The sequence below is a fragment of the Mirounga angustirostris genome, unplaced genomic scaffold (assembly GCF_029215605.1).
Source record: "Mirounga angustirostris isolate CCGP_5_RB_7025 unplaced genomic scaffold, mMirAng1.0.hap1 SCAF_4, whole genome shotgun sequence".
NCBI lineage: Eukaryota > Metazoa > Chordata > Mammalia > Carnivora > Phocidae > Mirounga > Mirounga angustirostris.
In genome coordinates this window covers 171,093,618-171,115,836 of record NW_026991712.1, presented here as the reverse complement: position 1 = coordinate 171,115,836, position 22,219 = coordinate 171,093,618, and the positions used below count along the sequence as shown (strand labels likewise).

Below are 22,219 nucleotides of genomic sequence, written 5' to 3'. Positions count from 1 at the left end.
CAAACCGGGAGCTTGATCACCCCAACCCCTATTCTCTCCTTGGCCCTGGGCACAGCTCAGAGCAGACGAGTTTGGGGCTGTTGACCCAGCACCATCTTCCCGGGCTCGACACTAACCATTGGGAGGCCCCCAAATGTCCAACTCATTTCTTGGGGCTTGCATGACACTCGCCGGTCTTTGCATTTGAGAGCCTCAGCCTCCAGTCCTGAATGAGCAACAGGATTGGAGGAAGGGTGTTTTTATAAGAGGGAAAAATTCTTCTGGATTTGGCATTCACTGCTCAGCACTCCAAAAAACTCCAGCCAGGAAAACTCAGCGAGTACCCGCTCCAGCCCCGTGACGCTCCAGCCCGAGGGCGCATCAGAGCCACTGGGCTTTCGAGCCGCTCCCAGGGCCCCTGCGGCCATGGCGCTGAGAAGAAAGCTGTCCACGTGCGGGCCTTTCCTGACCCCAGGAAATAAATCTCCCTGCCTGGACAGGATGAGAGAGCCTAGCCAAAGGCAGTCGTGACCCCCACAATTCATCTCTTTTCTGGCTAATCCTGGCATCAGCCCTGTGCCTGCGAATCCAACCAAAGCCCCTCAGCACTCAGGGGCACGGCCACATCTGTGGCCACGTACCAGCCGCCGAGGCGACGCAAACCAAAGGCCTCTTCTCTCTTCTTCAATGATCTCATTGAATCCTGTGGCTTTAGTGTCATTTATAGGCCGGTGACTCGAAAGTTTACGGTCCCCATAGCTCACAGCTGCAGACCCCTGCACATGCCCCCTCCCCAGCACTGCGCTCCACACGAGGCTCAGGGTCATGTCCACACGGCAGCCTGGGACTCTCAGGCTTTCCCACCTCGGGAAGGACACCACTGTCTACTGGACACGGGCTGCACGGCCCCCACCCCCAGCCCAGGGCCCCGATGCTTTGGGCTGATACTGAACCAGCCCCCCACTCCCTCTGTCTACTCCTGCTCCCCTCAGTCTGTTCTCTACCCAGAAACCAGAAAGGTCTTAAAAACAAAAAACAAAAAAAACAAAAAACCTCAGCTTTATTGGGACATAATTTTTATGCCATAAAGTTCACCCATTTAAAGTATACAATTCATATTTTTGTAGTATATTCACAGATTTGTACAACCATCACCATAATCTCCTTTTAGAACATTTATACCCCAAAAAGAAGCTTTGTGCCCATTACCAGCCACTCCCTACCCCCACTCCCGTGCCAGGCAACCACGAATCTACATTCTGTCTCCGGATTGGTCTTTCTGGACCTGCCATACTAATGGAATCCTACAATACCCTACAGTCCTACAATTGTGTCTGGCTTCTTTGTTTCAGTGTGATGTTTTTGAGGTTTGTCCGTGTTGTAGTACGTAGTGGTGCTTTGTTCCATCTTATTGCTCCCAAATCTCCGTTGTGTGGATCTGCCACATTTTGTTTATCTACTCATCAGAGGAGATGGAGGTTGTCTCCTTTTTGGCTATTAGAAAAGTCTGTCTAAAGACACATCAGGTAACTACTCTGGAATTAAAATAAAAAGCTTAATTAAAAAAATAATAAAAACAAGTGACACGTCACTCCCCTCCTTAAAACCCTACAATGATTTCCATTGTATCCAACGACAGCTTGTTGCCTCGGCCTACAACGTCCGTGCGGCCCCGGCTCTCTCTCTAGCCCTTCCTGTTACTCCACACAGCCCGCCCTGCCTTCCACGCGTTTCCTGAACACACCAAGGCTGTTTCCTCCTCAGGGCCTCTGCACTGGCCCCTCAGCCTGGGATGCCCTCCCTTCGGCTCTCCCTTCTTTCCTTTCCTCCTGGGGAAGCTGCCTGCCCCCTGCCTGTCTCACCCCTTCACGGTTACCAGTATCCGAAGTGATCTTCTTTGCGTGTGTATCACCTCTCTCCCCCGCTAGAATATTTGGCTCCAAAAGAGGAAGTACCTCGTCTGTCTTCACTACTGTGTTCCAGGAGCCTAGACTAGTTCCGGGCACACAGTAGGGCCTGAGCTTGTCGAGAGGCCCCCGTGGTCCGCGCAGGTAAAGCCTCCCCTTTCCCAAGTGGCATTGTGCTCCCAAATGCTGGTCCTGTGATTGGCCAGCAACATGTCAGGGGTTGGGTTCAGAGCAAATAACCCCTCTGCCCGTCCAGGTTCCTCGAGTTAGAGGAGAAGCACAAAACCCAGCGCCAAATGGCTTTCCTCCCCCTCGGACCCCAGCTCATTATCCTCCTAGAGCTGCAGTCGAAAACCCTACTTTGATCTTCTCCCTGGAGAGCAGGGGCCCCTCCCCAGCAAGTCTGCCCCAGCGAAATAGCAAGCGGAAGAGAGGATGCTACTGGAGGGCAGGCAGGTGTGTGTGTGTGTGTGTGCGTGTGCGTGTGTGTGTGAGAGAGAGAGAGAGAGAGAGAGTGCGCACAAGCCAGAATATGAGGCAGTGATCCTGGCCCTGCCTCTTCTTCCAGCGGGCGGATGGAGCGCCCCGGGGTGTCTGCACCAATGCCCCCTGTGGACACAGCAGGGAGGGGAAGGACCGGAAGCCTCCGTGGCTGAATGTCCCCCTCTTCGGATGACTCTGTTGTCTTGAGGATAAAGTCCAAGCTTTTCACAAGTTGCTCGGAGCCCCAGCCTGTCTCTCCTGCCCCCCTCCCTTCACATTCCCCCCCCCCCCCCGCCCCGCTCAAATTCTCATCATGCCAGAGACATGCCATTGACGTTCATGCCGCCAGGCCTTTGCCTCTGCTCTTCCTGCCCCTGGAATGATCTTCCCCTGGTGCTCTGACTGGTGACCTCCTGAACTCAGGGCCTGGCTGGCCTTCCACTCTGTGAAGCCTCTTCTGGCCCCTCTTGACAGTCACGGGGACCCTCCTCTGCATACAGCCCTCTCTCAGATCACTTACCTCCAGGGAAGGTGGGAGTGGGGGTCATAGTACCCATTGACTTGTCTAGAAGAGCAGATTCCATTTGTCTTCTCTTGTGGATCCCCAATGCCCAGAATGAAGCATACAAGACCCTCCATAAACATGTGTTGAACGGGTGTAAGAATGATTTCCCTGCTCACCTGGGAGCCCCTCAAGGACATAGCCAGCATGCCACGTACTTTGATGTAATTTCCACTTGCTGCTTCTCCCAAATACCACCCTTGCCCACTCAGGGCTCAGAGACAAGGTGCCAAAAGGCCCCTGCAGCGCCACTGCTGACCAGAGCGACCCTCCTGGCCCAATCTCTCAAGGCCCAGCCTTGCCCAGGTCCTTGGTTTAGAGACAAGCCTCCTGGGAAGGGTGTCACTGGTGGGACACCTAGTCCAGCTCCATTGCCCAAGCCCAGAGCTATCTTCCCAGAGCTGGGTCCCAACATGGATCCTCTTCCCAGAGGCTCACGGATCTAAGTCAAGTCTCGTAAACCCACCCCTCGTCCAGCGCCCTCCCAATCCCAGCAGCCCATCTCCCCGGCCCTGGGCCACGGAGATCAGTGGGGTGTCTGTGTCTTTAACAAGAACCAAGTGTAATACATAAAAGTATTCTGGCAAAGAAAACTTCCCTCATTTATTTTCCAGGGGCCTTGGCTCATCAATCTTCCCCTCCTAACCTGCTTTGTGCTCTGTTAGCTTTGCTTCCTGATAGAGCAAAATTTGGTTTTCTAATAGCATCTGTCATACGCAGGGTGTCCCCAAACATTAGCGGTAATGAGTTGGAAGTAGCACAGTTGGAAGCCTTCAGAAGCCAACAGCAGATGTCAGCCCCTCCGTGGGTCCCCCTGAGGCTTTGGGGCCAGAGCACTGGGTAAAAGCTAGGTCCAGAGCCCACAACTCTCGGTCCCTGGGAATCATTCATCCAAAAGACATTAGAGTGCCTACCACGTGTCAGGTCCTGTGTGGGCTCTGGGAAGATGGGGTCCTGCGCACAGGGTGCTGTCATGGCTGGTTATCCATGAAGGACAGAAGTGGTGGTAGAAGAAAGTCCTCACCCCCAATCATTCGGCTGGACCATCCCCCAGGAGGTGGCAGGGCATGAGATGTGGACTCAGACCTGGGTGGGCAAACAATCCTCGCCTCAGTGGGTTGCTTGAGAACAAGTAAGAGCATAACACACCCAACACCAAGTCCAGCACATAGTGGTCCCTCCAGCATCTGCGACCGGACAGGTGCACATGGACTGGGGTTGGCAGTGATGAAGGATGGTGCTGCTGCTTGCCCGGGGCCGGGGTTCTTTTCTAGAGGCTTGGGCGGTTTCTGCCCTCTCCTGGGAAAGACAGAGCCATCCCTGGGCTCCTGGAGACCTTAAAATCATGGAAGAGGGCCCCAGTGGAACCAAGGCTTCTGGAGACAGGAACCAAAAGTATTGGCAGATCCCAAAGTATTTCTTCAAACTCCACCCACCCCCATTCCCAGGTCCTCCTCCAGGCATGCCAAGAACTGCTCTCTAGAAAAATCGCTCCTGTGGTGGTGCCATGTCCAGCAGAGAAGAGGGAAGCTGGTAAGTCACAGTCCGGCCTTGCCCATGCCGAGGGGCTGCCAGTCCCACCAACCCGGGTATTTCTTCCGCGCCACAATCCACAGGGAGGGCCTCTTTTGACTCCCCCTTACAGGTGAGGACATTCTGGCCCCAGCAGGTGAGGTTTTCAGGGCCGCGGCACCTGCGGGTGGCCGCGTACAGGTCGCCCCCCCCCCCCCCCCCCCCGCCCCGCGAACGTGCAGAAGTGGAAGTCTATGGACCCTGACGGGGATGGAGTAGGGGCAGGGCTTTCTTGGTAGGTCTCCATTCTTCAAGAGGACTGAAGACGGTTTAGAAAGCAGGTGGGATAAGGGGGGCGAGTGGGGTGTTCCCCCTCGGGGCTCCCTCGCGTCTGCCAACAGAGGGGGACACGAAGCCTGGTGGCCCTGAGTCCCCCCCCGACGAGCTTCCGAGGTGCGGACGCCCCCCGCCCCCGCCGCCTCCCAGGCCTCCGCCCGGCGGGACGGGACGCCCAGGCCCCGCTTTCATTTGGGGAGCCGAGGCGCAGGCCGCGCTGGGAGGCGGGCGGCAGGGAGTCCCCGGCGCCCCCGCACTGACTCGCTGGGCGCCCCCTGACGCCACCGAGCCCGCGCCCGCCCCTCGGCCCGCAGGCCGCCCCGCCCCCCGCCGCCGCGAGTCCGCCGCCGCCGCCGCCGCCATGGGCCGGGCCCGGCCGGGTGAGCGCGGGCCGCCCGGCCCCGACCCCGGCCCCGAGCCCGGCCCCGCCGCGCCGCCGCCCGCACCCCGCCGCGCCCGCGGCCTGGCGCTGCTCGGGGCCCTGCTCGCCGCCGCCGCCGCCGCCGCCGCCGCGCGAGCCTACGCCCGCCACAACGAGGCCCAGGCGGCCGCGCGGCAGGTCCGGCCCCGGGGGAAGGGCGGGCGCGGGGCTCGCGGGGCGGGGGGGGGGCTGGGCCCTGGGGGTCGGGGTCCGGGCGGCATGGGGGGGGGACTGGGAGGAGGTGGGGGAGGGGCTCGGGGGGGGCTCGGCGGGAGGGGGAGGGGCCGGGGAGGCACGGGTTGCCGGGTAGGGGCGCGAGGGAAGGTCGGGACCGGTGGGCCGGGGAGGGTGGCATGAAAGGGAGGGAAAAGGGTGGGGGTGGCGGGTCGAGCAGACTTGGGAGGACTGTGCTGGGAGGCCAGAACATTGGCCCAGTGTGAGGCAGGGCCTGGGACAGATGGGCCCCGGGAGAGTCTGGTGGTGGCCCCGGGGAGTGCTGGGACAGTGCTGGGGGGACAGGAGAGGACACTGGTGAAAGAATGTGACATGGGGACGAGACCAGGTAGGAGACTAGGACAGCCTTGGGCTTAGCGGATAGTGGATGAAGGAGCAGAGTGAAGCAGGGCCCAGCAGGGACCGGGTGGGGGACTGGGGCTCTGGGATGGTACAGAGGTGACATTTGGGTGGGTGGACTGGGAAGTGTTGTGAGAACTCAGGACGGTGGTGCTGGGAGCTGCCCCCTCTGCCTGTTTAGGACCCCCAAGCGGGTTATCCAAATGGTGCTCAACGGAGCCCCTTCCTCCCAAGCAGGAGTCCGCGCTGAAGGCCCTGGGGACGGAAGGCCTCTTTCTCTTTTCCTCCTTGGACGCCGACCGGGATATGTACATCAGCCCCGAGGAGTTCAAGCCCATTGCTGAGAAGCTGACAGGTACCGGGAGAGGCTGGGGCCTGGGGAGGGGGGCACGTGCGTCATGGCCCTCAGCTTCTTGACCACTGTGCCTGCTCCTAGCAGGAGGGCCGCCTGGAGAGGGAGATGAGGCACAGGGAGGTGCAGAGCCAGGATTAGAACCGGGGCCATCTGGCTCCAGGTCCCACACCGGTTCCCATGTTCGAGGATTGGGAGAATGTCTGCAGAGTGGCCAGTATATAGTAGCTTTCAGGAGACAGGAGCTCTTACCAGTATTACTAACGATTAAACTCTGCTCAGGTGCTGTCAGATTCCTAGCCTGCCCTAGCGATCCGTTTTTACCTACTTGTAATCAGTGACTTTTTTTTTTTAATAAAGATGAGGTGCTGAAATATTCTAATGAATTATTAAATGCTTCTCTCACGGTCTCACCAGCACCCCAACCTCTGTGTCCATTTCTCTCCAACATCTTGTGACATCTCTTGAACTTGGGATCTAGTTATCCAAATAGCTGGGTGTAAGTAGGTCAATAGCTGGGAAAGGCAAGGAAGAGAGACATCAGCTGCCCTCGGGTGAGTGAGGGCCAGGGGCCAGTGACGGGCCTTCCGTGTCTCAGGCGGGGTCGGGTAGGTCGGCCACTTGCTGGTCTGGTGACCACAGTCCCTGCCAGAGAAAGAGGGTCAGATGAAAAATGCGAATTTGCTGGAGCAGATGTGGGTCCACGTCTCTCAGTGGCATTCAGTTCTGCGGTGAAGGCAGATGGGCAGGTAAACAGTTCAGCCTCATGTGGATTGGCCTTGACCTCTTACTCTGCGAACGCTCCTCAGAGCATCCACCCAGCCACCTCCTTGTCCGTTTTTATGGACAGAGAGAGTGAGTTCCCTCATAATGACATGTTGGACAAGCTTGCTGGGCTCGAGGGCACTTGTAATTTTTTTCACATAAATCTTTTTCTCCGTCCCTTAACACCTAGGCTGCTAGGAGTGCAAAACTGGACCAAATTTTGGGAAAAGAACACATAAAACAAAGCCCAAAACATCAAATCTATGCAGGAACCAGAAGCTATCTGTCTAGTTGGTTCAGTTATGAGTGTGTTTAATTTTCTTTATACCTTAAAAGTTGTACAAATTGTCTCTAATGAGTTACTTATAAGTCAGGCAATAAAACTTTTTATGAAAGAAACTAAAAGGCCATAACGTGCTGGACAGTGGTATTAATAATAATCTGTGATAAGAGTAAAATACTTGAAAAAGCAAGGCAGACGAATAGGCTTGCACTTTCCAACTGTTCCCTTTCTCTGAGGTTTCCAGATTGCTCTTTGGAAAGTTTTGCTACATCGGCTTTCAAATGCAGAAATAACCATGATTCTTCAGAACAGGGCTTTACATCAGAAGCTGATGCTGATTAAAAGGGCAGCTTCCTGATTCTAGCTCCTGAGGATTCTGACTCAGTAGGTTTGAGGAGGATTCTGGATATACGCAGTTTAGAAAGGCATCTCGAATGATTCTGATGATTCCTGTTTAGGAGTTGCTCCCAGTGCTTCCAGTTGGCCTGTCAGTCAATTCGCCAGCAGATGCCAAGCATCATCTCTGTCCCATGAACCTGCCCGGGGACAGCACCATGGCGAGCAATGCCACTGCCTTACCCCTGAGCGGTGTCTAGGGCCCTCCCTTCCATCAGTCACCCTTTTTGAAATAGGCTTCATTTCTCCCTCAGTCTTCATCATGACTCCCTCCACACTTGAAAGGTCTCAAACTGGGCATACCTCAGGCAGGAAAAGACCAGAAATCAAGTTCAGCCACTGCCACTCTAGCCCCTCCTTAGACAGATGAGGAAACAGGACCACCCAGAAAATCGGGGAGAAGCGAGTCTCCTGTCTTCCAAACTGGCATTCTGGAGGACCTTGCAATCTATCTCAGAGCTTAATGACACCAAAGATGGTGTCAAAGACAGTCCTGTTTCTCGCTTTCATTCGTTCTTCTCAGTGGCTCTCTGACAAGCGTTCATTTCAAGAGGCCCCCAGGACAGGGACACGCAGGGCAGCATGGCCTCGATTGCCCATGTAGGAAAACCAGAGGGGCTGAGTGATTTGCCCCAAATGGTCCAGGAAATGGAACTGACCTCAGCCCGGAGCCGGGCGGATGAGGCCCAGCCCGCGTTCTCTTCTGCATGCCCCAGGCAGTAGCTTCTCTTTGGTGCTGGGACCCCAGCTCCTGGGAGAGGCAGCTGCCTGTCCAGATGCTGCCTTTGGTGGGCCCAGCACCAAGTTCATCTCGGACTCAGTTCACAGAACAGAGGGAAGCTGGACAACCAGCCAGCCTGGCCAGGTGAAAAGAGCACAGGGTGGAGTCAGAATTCGGTTTGAGCCCTCGCTCCGTGTCTCCCCGACCCTGAATCCTCTGGTAGTAGTAATACAGCTAAAGTTTATTACGGGTTCACTCTGTACCAAACCTGGTGCTAACACCACGTGGATTCTCTCATCCAATCCTCATAACAAGCCACTGGCCAGATCACACAGCTGGTGAGGCGGGGGATTTGAACGCAGGTCATGTGGTTCCTGAGCCTTTAAGGAAACGGAGTCTCTGAGATCACAGTGCCCTCAGAAGAGGGTCATGGTTGATTGTGGGTTTAGAGTAAAACAAGCCTGGGTTTGAATCCTGACTCCCCCACGACCTAGCTGTGTGACCTTCAGGAAGTGACTTCACCTCTCTGAGCCTCCACTTTCTCATGTGTAAAGTGGAATTGGTAATAATGTTATTATCGGCCTCTCCGGACTACTGTGAAACTCAAATGAGATACTTATTGGTTGTTACTTTGGGAATTGTTAACTATTACTCCAGCTCTAAGCCTGGCCCCCTTAAATCACCTTCCAGTGTGGGGGGAGAAGGGGGTGGACGTCCCCCAAGAAGAGAGGCCCTGCAGCCGGAGGGCAGGGCCGCTCTCCAGCAACTGTGTGTCTCCTAGGGTCCGTTCCTGCGGCCAGCTATGAGGAGGCGGAGCTGGCCCTTGACCCCAGTGAGGAGACGCTCACCATAGAAGCCCGATTCCAGCCTCTGCGCCCGGAGTCCATGACCAAGAGCAAAGACGGGTTCCTGGGGGTGAGTTTGAGTGGGGGGCAGTGGAGGCTGCCCCCAGGTGGGACCACAGATACAGGATCGTCTGCACACACTGACCCCCGAGAATAGGTCTGTGCTCGGTTTCGCTTTCCGTCTTTCCTTCCTTCCTTTATTAGCTGCCCCCATGACCCCAGTGTGCCAGGCCCTGGGGGGTCCAGAAGTGGGTGCGATGCCAACCCAGTTGTTTAGGACACAGTGTGGTGCAGGAGGGGTAAGCATGAGCCCCTAATCCAGACGGGATCCGGACTGGCTTCCTAGAGCCAGTGTGTCTGACAGAGACTGCAGGAGGAGGGGGCTGAGCCGGCGGTGGGGGGAGGGATGGAAGGATGGAAGGACCCTGGCAGAGGAGGCAACGGGCACTGGAACCAGCTCATTACTTTCTGCAAGTCGGTCTCGCCCCCCCCCCCGCCCCGGCCGCCCACACTGTGAGTTTCTTGAGGACAAGGCCTGCGACTCATGCCTCTGCGCTTCCTCAGGCCCCTGGCACCTGACAGGTGCTCTGCTGCACTCTGATGAACCAGACCTGAGGTTCAGCCCCTGGCAGGGGGCCGTGGGGGGGAAGGGTGCCTGACTAATGCTGTCCTGAGCAGCCCCGCCCCGTCCTGAGGCCCCTGGGCCAAGGTCGCCAAGCCCATGCTGGCCCCAAGGCATCCCCACACCCTGCCTGCCTTCCCCGCCCTTCCCCCTCAGCTTGCTCTGTTCCAGCCACTCCAGATGTCCAGGCTTTCTTCCTGCTGTGAGCCTTCTTGGATGTTGTTCCCTCTGCCAGGAGCAACTTTTCCTCTTTGCCCAGCCCACAGCGACTCAGCCTTTCAGTCTCCCCTGAAAGGCCACTGCAGCATGAACAAAGGTCTGAAGGCAGGAAGTGCCGGGCCAGCCACCTGCGGACAGAGAGCTGGTGCGGCTGGACCCAGAGCACGTAGGACACAGGCAGGTGCATCCCGGCCAGTGGGGCTGGAAGAGAAGTCGCCAGACTGCGGAGGGCCTCGTCGCCTGACTTTGGCCTTCATTCTGCAGCAGCAAATTACCATAGCAGATTTTGAAATGGGAGGGTTCCCTCGTCAGATGCTCGGCAGGCTGGGGAGAAACAGGAGACAAGAAGCCCCGTTCTTGGTGGGCCATTTGCCCCATGGGGACCAGGGGAGGGAATGGGTCTGGTGGGGAGCGAATGACGTCAGTCTGGACACATTGAAGTCGAGGTGCCTGGGGATGTCCAGGGGGACAGTCCAGTAAGTGAGGTTGGAAACACGGGTTTGTCCTCCCACAGAAGACCTGGGGAGGGAAGGTTGGCAGGGATAGTTGGTGGCTGAAGTTGTCCGAATAGATGAGTCCCCCGCAGAGCAGTGAGAACAGGGTGGGAGCTGGCGGGGTGCCAGGGTGCAGCTGCACTTAGAGGGAAGATGGGTCAGGAGCAGCGCCCCACAGAGCGCAGTCCCCCTTCGCGGGCAGCTCCCTTGCCGGGGTGGCCAGCCCATGGGCAGGACCCTGCGGGCAGGCGGCTCCACCGGGCGCCCCACATCCAGCCCTGCTTAGAGAACTGCCTGCTCAGTCTCCTTGGGGAGTAGCTCCGAGAACCTCTCTCCTCCCAGTGAGCCTGGCCCCCGCCACCACCGTGGAGGCAGGGAAGGGAGAGGGAGCCTGATGCCCTCGAAGACCTGGCAGCTCCCTGGTGGCAGAGCGCCCCCCGAAGGGGCCAGGCACGTGCTGTCTTAGTGGCGGATGCCTCATGGGACTCCTGCCTGTGGCGCAGAGGGGCAGGGAGGGGTTGCCCAAGGGGCAGCTTTTATCCCAGGACGTGCCCCGGGTCCTGCCTCGGTGCTCCAGACGTGCAGACAGACAGGCCCGCACAGTCTGACCCTCATTCTGTCCTGCGCATCAGCTCTCCTGACAGATGGGGCCGTACTGACCAGGAAACAGCTGAGGGACGCTGGGCATGCCAGGTGCCTGGCCAGCGTGGTACGGGCGACTCTAGAAGGGGGCGCTCTCTGGGGGTGACCTTCCTTCCCCTTCTCTGTGGTCGCATCCTGCTCTTCACCCCCGAGATTTCCCCCAAAAGGTGGTTACCACCTTTCTCCTCAGACTTCTCTCCAAAGCCTCGGCCCCCTCTGTGGGACGTTAGCCCCAGGGGGACACTTGGAGAGAAGAAGGTCAGGGAGAAGGCAAGGCTGGTGGAGGGGGTGGCAGGCAGTGGCTGTCAGGATTGCCATCTGGTGCAGAGGAGGGAGGCAGGACCATGTGTCTGGGAGGCCTGGGCTTGGCGAAGAGGCCGGCAGAACCCCTGCACAGAGCTCCCCGCCACCCTGCCCCCCGCCAGCCCTAACTGGCCCTGCCAGCTCCAGCCTGGGCTGCCCCTGAGCGGGCCAACAGGGTGCTGCTGGGGGCCGGGGAGGTGAGGTGAGCCTCAGCTCTGGCAAGATAGTGCCTGCCAGGCCTCTGGCCGTCCCCAGGACAAAGCAACCCCTGGGTCCTGCTGCTCCCTTCACTTGTGGGCCCGGTCAGGGCTCAAGGGAGACCTCCAGGCCCGCGTGGAACGGGGACGCCCATGTCGTGGTTCTCGGCGCCCTAGAGCTCCGGCTTTCCCCCCGCCCCAGGTCTCCCGCCTGGCCCTATCTGGCCTCCGCAACTGGACGACGGCAGCCTCGCCAAGTGCGGTGTTCGCCGCCCGCCACTTCCGGCCCTTCCTTCCTCCTCGGGGCCGCGTGGAGCTGGGCGAGCCCTGGTGGATCATCCCCAGTGAGCTGAGCGTCTTCACCGGCTATCTGTCCAACAACCGCTTCTATCCACCACCGCCCAAGGGCAAAGAGGTGAAGGCCCCATAGTGAGCCCTAGCCCCAGCCCAGGCATGGCCCCCTCTGCGTCTGCTCTGCACCCGGACCCCCAACCCCCTCCCGCACCCCCTGCCTGCAGGCCCAGAACAGACGCTCACCTAGGGGATCAGGACCCAACAAGCCAGCACGGGTCTTCACTACCCGCCCCCCGCCCCCAGGTCATTATCCACCGGCTCCTGAGCATGTTCCACCCTCGGCCCTTCGTGAAGACCCGCTTTGCCCCTCAGGGGGCTGTCGCCTGCCTGACAGCCATCAGCGACTTCTACTACACTGTGATGTTTCGGTGTGTAGTCCTCAGACACCCTCCCTGACCTCTCAGCCGGGCCGGGGACCCCCGGGAAGCATGGAAGGGCCCGGCACCGTGAGGGCAGGGCCTTCCCGGAAGCCCCCAGTGCCACCACGTACCACCCTCTGGTCTTGGGCAAGCAGTGTTGGCTCTCTGGGCCTCAGTTTCCTCATCCGTGGGGGGGATGGTAGTGGTGACTTCCTCCTGGGCGTGCGGGGAAAGCATGGGGCGTGCTTAGCATGAGGCTGGTGGCTGTGACTGTTACCCACCCAGAAGGGGGTGCGTAGGAGCTGTGACATCAGCTCACACACACCCTGCAGAGGCTGTGAGGGCTCAGAGGAAGGCTGGTCAGGCCAGGCCGGGCCCTGAGGATAGGCAGCGCTCAGAGAGCCTCATGGCCTCTCCCTGCCCCACACATTCTCCTTCGTCCCCTGCCCAGCCCTGTCCTCCCCATGAGAGTCTGGCCGAGGGCTCCCCAGCTTTGGCACAAAAACAGCAGGGTGGGCTCAGCAGAGGGCTGCTCCCAGCCAGGCTGCTTCCCCCCCGCCCCCAGGATCCACGCCGAGTTCCAGCTCAGCGAGCCGCCTGACTTCCCCTTCTGGTTCTCGCCTGGCCAGTTCACCGGCCACATCATCCTCTCCAAAGACGCCACTCACATCCGAGACTTCCGGCTGTTCGTGCCCAACCACAGGTGGGAGCCTTGGCCCCGGCCCAGCCCTGCACCCCACTAGAGTTGGCCCCACTCCACCCCCCAGCTCCAGGAGCTCAGGTGCAGGGGCCCAGAGGCCCCTTCCGTCTCTGTCCCTCCTTCGCTCCCCAGAGCCACTTCTCTCGGAAGGGGCCTGGAGCTGACCCAGGAGCAGGCAGCTAGAGGTGAGCGGAGGTGGGTCATTCCATCATCTGGCAACCATGTCCCAGTTGGCCTGGACCGCCATCGCTGTGCCTGGGACCCACTGCCGCAGACCTTCCCCGAAGCTGGAGCCTAACACCCTCGTTCTGCTGCCAGACCTCCCACACACCCATGACCCCAGCCTGCTCATGGCACCCTAGTGCTGGCATCTGGGCAGGGACCTGGCTGGTCCGAGGCCAGGAAGCCTGCCTAGAGGAGGAGACATGGAAGAGCTGGGTGGGGTGGGGTGGGGTGAGGAGGGTTTAACCAGGCAAAGGGAGCAGCCCATGTAGTGCGGGGGGCAGGCCCTCCACTGCCTGCAGTTGCTACCACAGGCCCTGGGGGGTGGAGGGAAGAGGCCTTTCGGGAGGGCTCCATGCTGGCCGCCTGCCTGCCTGCGCAGCCTGCTCAGGGTCAGCCTCTTGTCGGGGGAGCATGGGACCAGAAGGCTTGGCTTCAAGTCTTTCCAGATTCCTCCCTGATAGCAAGTGGCTGCTTAGTGGGTCTGAGTGACCCAGGACAGGGACAAGACCTTGGCTGGGAGTTGGGAGCCCCATAGTTAAGTCTCCACCGTGGCACCAGCGGGCTGCCTGGCCCTGGGCAAGGCCCTGGCCATCTCTGGGCCTGTTTCCTCATCAGCTACACGGGGGGATGGCTCCTGGGCATGGGTGAAGGGATGGCTGGGAGAGTCTGGGAAGAGAAAGCGGCCACCAGGAGCAGGAGTGGCTTCTTCTCCCTCCCCTCAGCAAGCAAGCCCCCCCCCCCAACTGCACAGGCTCAGCCCAGAGCACATCTGCTTCCACCCCAGAGTTGGAGGTGGGGGTCCTGGGTTGGGTGAAACAAGGCAGGGGCAAATGACCAGCCCCACGACCAGCTGCTCCTGAGCCTGTGTGTTGGGACCAGGCCCGGGGGCTGCCCAGCTCCTCATGCGCCACCCCCCCACCCTGCCCAAGGAAGTTACTTGTCGGTCCTGGGGCTCCCTCATGTGGCCGATCTGCAGGTGGCCTGTGGTGGGGCCACACTTCCAGCGGGAGGGGGTGCAGCTCAGGGAGGCGGGCGCTGCGCTTTCAGGCTGCCCCTCTCCGTGTCCTGAGGGAGGCACTGATGATCTTTCCGCCTCAAAGAGCGGTGGGCAGCCTGTGAGACACGGATGGCAAAGCCCTTTGTGAACTGGAAGGGGCTGGGCCAGTGGAGCGTGGTGCGGTTGCGGCGCCTCCTGAAGAGGCGGCCCAGGGACAAAAGAGGGCCCAGGCTCTGCGGGCAGAATCCCAGTGGCCCTAAGACCTCGGGGTCACCTTGTCAAGCGCTGGTGTTCTCATCTGTAAAATGGGGAGGCTTGTGTGCTCTCAGAGAGAGAAAGGTGGACATGAGCCTTGGTGACGGGGGTGTTCTGCCCTGGCTCCCCTCTCCCTGTCGCCAGGTCTCTGAACGTGGACATGGAGTGGCTGTACGGGGCCGGTGAGGGCAGCAACATGGAGGTGGACATTGGCTACATCCCCCAGGTGAGCACACAAGGGGTCCCGACCCAGGTCTGCACGGCTTGGTGCCGCAGGCAGTCCGGGTGAAAGCCAGGGCTCCTGGTGGGCTGAGGCCAGCTGTCCCCAAAGCAGGATTCTGGGAAACCACCTGATCCTGCCCAGAAAACCTAACAGTTGCCATTGGCCCTCAGATGGCTTCACGCGGTGGAAGGAGCCCTGGATGGACCCTGGCTCTGTCCCAGACTCACCGCAGCCCTGACCCAGCCCTGCCCTTCCCGGGGCCTCAGTTCCTCCACCTCCGCATTGAGTGGGGGGATCTTTGAGGGTCTTTCAAGGATTCTTGCCCCTCTCTGAGACACCCTCACCGATGTCATCCCCTCCTAACCTCTGGCCCAGATGGAGCTGGAGGCCCTGGGCCCATCAGTCCCCTCCATGATCCTGGATGAGGATGGCAACATGATCGACAGCCACCCGCCCTCAGGGGAGCCCCTCCAGTTTGTGTTTGAGGAGATCAAGTGGCAGCAGGAGCTGAGCTGGGAGGAGGCCGCCCGGCGCCTGGAGGTGGCCATGTACCCCTTCAAGAAGGTGGGGCTAGACGGGAGTGAGGGCAGGGGCGAGCTCTGTGTGGCCAGGGCTGGAGGAACAGCGCGGTGGGGCGGGGGGGGGTGGCACTTGATTCCAGGCCGGGTACAGGGCTTGCTGCTGAGGCCACCTCCCTGCCCGGCCCACCCATACCAGTGGGGACTCTCTTTTGCCCTTCAGAACTTGGCAGGAGGCATCCCCTGACCCAGCAATACCCTTTCTCTCTCTCTCTCTCACACACACACGCATATGCATGCATGCACAGTTACACATACTACAAACACACACATACACACACATTGTCCACACCTCCTGAATAGGACCCTAGCCGCACACGGTAGCTTCTCTGTGTCTCCCCTTGGCCCCAGGTCACCTATCTGCCATTCATCGAGGCCTTCGACCACGCCAAGGCCAAGAACAAGCTGGTGCACTCAATTCTGCTGTGGGGGGCCCTGGATGACCAGTCCTGCTGAGGTGAGGGAGACCCTGCCAGGCTGAGAGAATGGGGGGACACGTCACACCTCATGGGGTACAGGAGGTCTCTGAGACCAACAGGACTGCCCTGTTGGGGCATGGGGGTGGGGGGCTTGGGGACTACACAGGGCAGGGATGTGGAGTAAGAGCCTGGGGGAGTTCTGCGCTGAGCTCAGAAGAAGCTGGTGTTCACAGTAGGAAGAGCCCAGCTCAACCATCTTCAGCGTGGAGACCTTGGCCACGTGACTTCCCTTCCTTGAGCCTTCGTTTTCTCGACAGTGAGAGGGGGAACACACCCCGCAGAATTGTGAAAATGGGTGTAAGCATGTCTGTGCGCCGTGAAGGGTTGCACACAAGTAAGAAAGTAGTGCGTTCACATATTCGGAAGATCGACCCAAGACCTACCGGACACAGAGATTTAGGGTGTCTGACAGCGGGGACAAAGATGGTTAAGACCGTGCCCCTGCCCTCATCCAGTCAGTCCACAAACACCCCAGGCACCGCGTGCACCAAGCCTGTAGGCTGGGTGCTGGGAGTCTTGTCAGAAGTGGTCCCCGTCCTCGGGGAGTGCCTGCCGCGTGTGTAGAAGGCGGGCGTCGAAGACAAGCGTGGTGAGTGGCCCACAGGGCGAGGTGCAGGGTGGCACAAGACTGTAACGGGGGGCTCAGGGGAGGCTTCTCAGAGATAGGGATCGTAAGCTGAGACTTTGGAGGAGGAGTAGAAGTTTATCAAGTGGCAGGAGAAAAAGTGTTTTAGGTAGAATAATCTGTGCAAAGGCCCTGGGCTCTAAAGTTTAGTGGATTTAAGAAGCTGGCACTGTCTGCAGGTCCCTGGGCTGAGGTTGTTGTCCGTCTGTCTGTCTCCCTCCTCCCCCCGCCCCCCCCCACCCCGCCACAATGTCACTGACTGGAATTACAGCGATCCTCTACTCAGCACCTACTCTGTGGCAGGCTCTTTGAATCTGTTCTTACTGGGGCGCGCAGATGGCTCCACAGCCCAGGAGGTTTATTGCTGATAGAGAACCTGGCAAGACATGTGGGGGCGCCTCACCTTTCCGGCCTTGCTGTTTCCTGAACAGGTTCGGGGCGGACTCTCCGGGAGACTGTCCTGGAAAGTTCGCCCATCATCGCCCTCCTCAACGAGAGCTTCATCAGCACTTGGTCCCTGGTGAGGGAGCTGGAAGACCTGCAGGTGAGTGGCAGGTGGGTGGGAAAAGGCCCACGGGAGCCCCGGGGACGGGGCTGGTGGCTGAGGCATCAGGACACCTGTCCCCACAGAACAACCAGGAGAACCCGTCCCACAAGAAGCTAGCTGACCTGCACCTGGAGAAGTACAGCTTCCCCGTGGAGATGATGATTTGTCTGCCCAACGGCACTGTGGTAGGCAGCCCCCCGCGCCTTCCCCCAGTAGGGCCAGGCAGCTCAGGGCAGAGGAAGCAGCAAACAAGGGGCGCGCACTCAGAGACCTCACCAGGCTTCAGGGCTGGCTCTGCCACTTCCTGCTGCTCTCCCAGCCAGTCTGAACCTCACTGGTCCCCCTCTATAAAATAGGAATTGTCACACCCACCCTGCCTGCCTCGTGCAGGAGTGGGGCCACTTCCACAAGAAGGGGGACCTCGACAGCACTTTGGGGAATGGGGACAGGAACGTGGCCTGGAAGGGAAAGCTCACCCTGGACCGTAGTGGCCAGCTCTGGGAGGGAAGGTGGAAGGAGGGACCGGGCCTTATGACAAGCAGAGAGGACCAGGGGGCCCCAGGCCGAGCCAAGCTGCAAGATCCTATCTCTCCCCGGGGGCCCCTATAAGTACTCACACACAGCCTCTCACGGGAGTCTCACACGGCTTTGGGAGAGGGACAATGACAAGTGCCCATTTTACAGACAAGGAAACTGAGGCTCAAAAAGGTCCAGAGTCTTGGTGAAAGTTACACAATTAAGAAGTGCCGCTGGTTTGGAAACGGGGCCTGCATGTGAGCCTCAGAATCTCCTGCACCTTACCCTTTGAGTCCCGAGGGATGGTTTAGTGTGGGGCTGAAGGCCTTGGGAGGTTCGTCAGCTTCCCCAGGCTCTCAAGCGGAGGACGAAGTCGGGGAGCAAGAGCTGAGGCTGGCCGGGAAGAGGGCCACTGGTGCTCAGCACGGTGGGCCTGGCCCTGGCAGGCCCTGGCATCCCAGAGCCCGGAGGACAAAACTTGGCCTGGGGACTGCGCCCTCCCGCTTGTCCATTTGTTTCTTGGCTTGTGTACTGGGCACCTGCCCTTAAGGAGCTGAGTAGCCAGGGTGAGAGGAAGCGGAGAAGCAGGCACACAGAGTGGGTGGGCATTTTGGCAGAAGGGAGTGTGGAGTTCAAGGGTCACAGGAACAGAGGAGAAAAGGGCCATGGGGGGTGGGGGCGAGGGGAAGGCAGAGAGGCGTTAGGTTCTGGCCAGTAGATGAGTGTGGGAGAGCTCCGAAGGCAGAGGGCCCTGTATGCCCAGAGGCGGGAGAAGGGAAACAGCCGGGCCCTGGGTTGGGTTCTGCTCTGCCTGTCTGCCATCTGCCTCGGAGTGAGGACAGTCGAGGCCTGAGAGTGGCCCCTTCTCCCAGGAGGGCATGAGTAGACCGGGAGCAGTGGGGGCCCGCTCACTCTCCTCACCCAGCCCCTCTCCCAGGTCCACCACATCAACGCCAACTACTTCTTGGATATCACCTCCATGAAGCCCGAGGATATTGAGAACAACGTCTTCAGCTTCTCGTCCACCTTTGAAGACCCGTCCACGGCCACGTATATGCAGTTCCTGAAGGAGGGCCTTCGGCGTGGCCTGCCCCTCCTCCAGCCCTAGTGTGCCCTCAGGCCGTGAGAGGCCCGGCTGGAGCGGTGGCTGGAGCAGGGGAGCTGAAGGAAGGGCCTCCAGTGCTGAGGACAGGCCCCTCGGGCCCAGAGCCAGTGGTCCTCGCACTCCTACCCCTGCCACTCCCAGGCTGCCCGTGGGACCTGAGGTCAGTGGGGGGTAGACGGGGGTGTCTGGGCTGACTGGATGGATGCACCTCTGGCTCCAGCTGCCACCATTAGCCCTTTACTACCCACATGATTCCAGAAGCTGTTCAGGATACCAAAAATGGGGCCTCGGGTCATCTCCCTGGACTTCACCCACTCGGGCACATAGTCCAGGTCCTTGTGAGGTGAAGATCAGGGAGGAGTGGTGCTAGGAAGAGTGGGCCACCCCTCTCTCCTTACATTCACCCTCTCCCAAAAGAAACATCAAGAAACCCTGGACTGGGGGTTAAGGAGGGGTTGCCAGGGAAGCACTCTTGTCTGGAGCCTCCTTCCTGGCTGCCCCCCCCCCCCCCCCCCCCGCCTGGTGTCCCCCAGTGGATTGAGTTTCAGCTGGAGACAGCCTTTTGGAGGCTCAGGGCAAAGCCCTCCTTCAGAAGGAGAATTCACTGTACCTGGGACCTTGGCTTCCCAGACCACTCAATCCAACCTAATGAGAGGACACCCAGCACCTATTTTGGGACTTGCTGGAGATCAGCTGCCTGGAGAGGTTCACTGTGAAGGAGACGTCTGCTCTTAGCAAGGGAGTCCACTGAGGGGTTCCTGAGGCCCAGGGCCAAGGCACCCCCAACCGCCTACCCCAGCAAGGGTCACAGTAGGATGACAGACCCAGCTCCACAGAAGTGTGGCTCAGCCAAAGACCACAGCCTCCTGCAGGGCTGGTGCTGCCCCAGCTGTCCGGGCAGCCCAGACCAGCTGGCCCACCACCGAGTGGCCATTGACCCTCCTTGGCCTCTCTTAAGGCCTTGGTCTACGTCCCAAGCCACTGACCACAGCCAGTCTTTTTTATATACGCAGAAAAGTGTTTTTATGTGAAGTTTCTCACAGTTAGGTATTTTTGATAACCCCAACGCTGAGGAGAAAGAAGGGGTGGTGTCTTCCCCCAGCAGCAGCCCCATGATGGCTGGATCTGAAATCCTAGATGGGTCCAGCTTGATGTCTTTGCAGCTGCACCTATGGGAAGAAATAGTCCTCTCTTCCTTTTCTTCCAGCTTTTTAAAAAAGGTCAGTGTACCCCCAGCCCTATGCTTGTCCTCCACTCAGGCCCATGAGAGATCCTTGGACTTGTTCATTAAAGCCTTGGAGCCGTACCTCCCCAACGCCTGCCCCCACAGGGGCTCTCTCTTAAACCTGGAAGAGGAAGGCAGGCATTTCCTCAGACACATTCCCAGGCCTCCCATCCGCTGAGTTCTGCCTGCCACTGAAGTATCCATACTGAGCCTTCTCTGTCTGGGGCACTCTGTTAACATTACTTGTATTTCCTCATTTAATCCTCACAACAAACCTGTGAGGCAGACAGTAATTGTTCCCATTTTGCGGATGAAGAAACTGAGTCTCAAGGAAGTGAAGTGACGTGCCCAAGGTCACTGAGTGGTAGAGCTGAGATTCAGCCTGTCTCAATTTTGGAGTGTTTTGTTTTGCACTGCCCCCCACCTCTCTCCCCTGCCCATTTTCACTGAGGTGAAAAAGAAAGCCTTTCAGACCAAAATGTCTCACTCCCCGCTGATCTCCAGACCAAAGGAGGCGTGAGCCAGCCAGCTCAACCAAGTTGCGTCCTGGGAGGCAGTGCTTCCATGCCCCTTACAGGGAGGGAGGGCACCTGAGTCTGTCTCTGGGCTTCCAGGCCTGGACGGCAGTAACCAATCCCATGAGCTACCCAGTGTCAGCAGAGACTCCTCCGCCTCACCACCCAGCAGGCTTTTCCTCTCGTGCTGGTGCAGGAGGGCCCGCCCCACATTGAACAGTCCTTGTCCCATGTAAGGCACTGATTGCCTTGGCTTTCTGATCTTCATCTCAAGTCTTTTCCTGAACCTCCCCCCACACACTGTGCCTTGAAGCTCATGGTGGGGGAGGGCCCCCAGCTCCCGCGTGTCACCCATCTGCCCCTTCCCTCCCCTACCCACACATCCTATAATAAAATTGGAGAGACTAGGGTGGTTCTAAGTGCCGTTCCTTTGAATGGGATATTGGTCAGTTCTATCCTTGGTCTGACTCCTCTGTGGGATTGGCTTGGCAGATGGGCAAGGAAGCATGGCTGGAATGCCTTTGGGGATTATCTTTTCTGTCACTAGAGGGCTCAAGTGATGTTCTTAAGTTTGTGATAGACCTAACTACTGTTTTTAGAATCTGGTGAGAAAGATTCTGAAGTTAATTACCCATTGTCTTAGAAGCAGAGCCTAAGGTAGGCATTAGGTAATTTATTTTTTTTTTTTTGAGGGAGTACACTTCAAGAAAAACCTGTATAAGAAAGAGTGAAGAAGGGACACCTAGCTGGCTCAGTTGAAGGAGCATGTGACCCTTGATCTCAGGGTTGGGAGTTTGAGCCCCATGTTGGGTGTAAAGGTTACTTTAAAAAAATAAAATCTTTTTTTAAAAAGCCTTTAAAAATTTTTTAAATTAAAAAAAATAAAAAGGAGTGATGAAGAATGGGGAAAAGGAAAGTTGCTAAGCAGTGATAGAGTCTCAAATCCTAGCCTGGGCATGATCACAGAAGAAGCCACACCACAGAGTAGAACCTGCCTTTTGTACCCTGTATCAGTCAGTCAGTGACTTGGAAGGTGGAGTAAATTCCCAGGTTAGGGCCTCTGTGCTCCCTCTTGTAAGTGCAGTTTTCCAGGGAAGGGGGCAGCTGTGTGAAGCCAACACAGCAGCTGGAAGATGGGTTCACTGGCAGGGTAGAGGTGATCCGGGTTGGGCACCAAGACCGCATCTGCCACCCCCAGGAAAGACAGCTAGGGTGGATCTGCAAGATCTGCCATTGACCAGGAAGGAGAATCAATGATTAAACAATAATTTGCCATCCTGGAAAGAAAACTGGACCTGGAAGTCCACCCTCATCATCTGAAATATGGTAAGGATCAGGGTGGATAACTCTTGAGGTCTCTGGCTAGGACAGCTATATAATTTGCAGGGTCCAGTGCAAAATGAAAACTGCAGGGCCCCTTGCTTAATTTATATATATATACACACACATATATAAATGTATATATATTTTATATAATTATAAATACACATATATACAAATATATATATATATTTATACACACACACACACATATATACAAGAGGGCAACAGCAGAACATTAAAGCAAGCACAGAGTTCTGAGCAAGAGGCCCGGTGTGACTACCCAAACCTGTCCCCCTGTGAAACCAGCCTGTCCCTGAGACCCAAGAACTGCAGCCTGGGAGCCAGGCACAGCTGTATCCTGAGGTCAGAGGAGGGCATGTGACCCAGGCCGGATGCCATGGAGACCAGGACTAGGAGCAGGACCGAGAGGGTTTAAGCGGGAAGAGGGAGTGGGTGAGTGAGCCTGAAAGGAATGTGCGTCTCTTTCCCAGTGCCTCTGGGGTCTTGCCCAACGATTTACTATCTCACTGAATCTACCGTGTGTGTGTGTGTGTGTGTGTGTGTGTGTGTGTGTGTGTGTG

At 58.1% G+C, this 22,219-nt stretch overlaps 1 protein-coding gene across 1 annotated transcript; it reads left to right on the top strand.

Annotated features, from left to right (window-relative positions):
- Window positions 1-5,125: 5,125 nt before the first annotated feature.
- On the top strand, window positions 5,126-20,722 carry SELENON (selenoprotein N). The gene is made up of 12 exons (XM_045898401.2): window positions 5,126-5,338; window positions 6,011-6,128; window positions 9,072-9,205; window positions 11,815-12,027; window positions 12,210-12,334; window positions 12,891-13,028; window positions 14,647-14,728; window positions 15,101-15,289; window positions 15,655-15,760; window positions 16,839-16,951; window positions 17,038-17,139; window positions 18,408-20,722. The coding sequence occupies exons 1-12, from the start codon at window positions 5,141-5,143 to the stop codon at window positions 18,576-18,578; spliced, it is 1,689 nt and encodes a 562-aa protein (XP_045754357.1). The 5' UTR covers window positions 5,126-5,140; the 3' UTR covers window positions 18,579-20,722.
- Window positions 20,723-22,219: the final 1,497 nt, after the last annotated feature.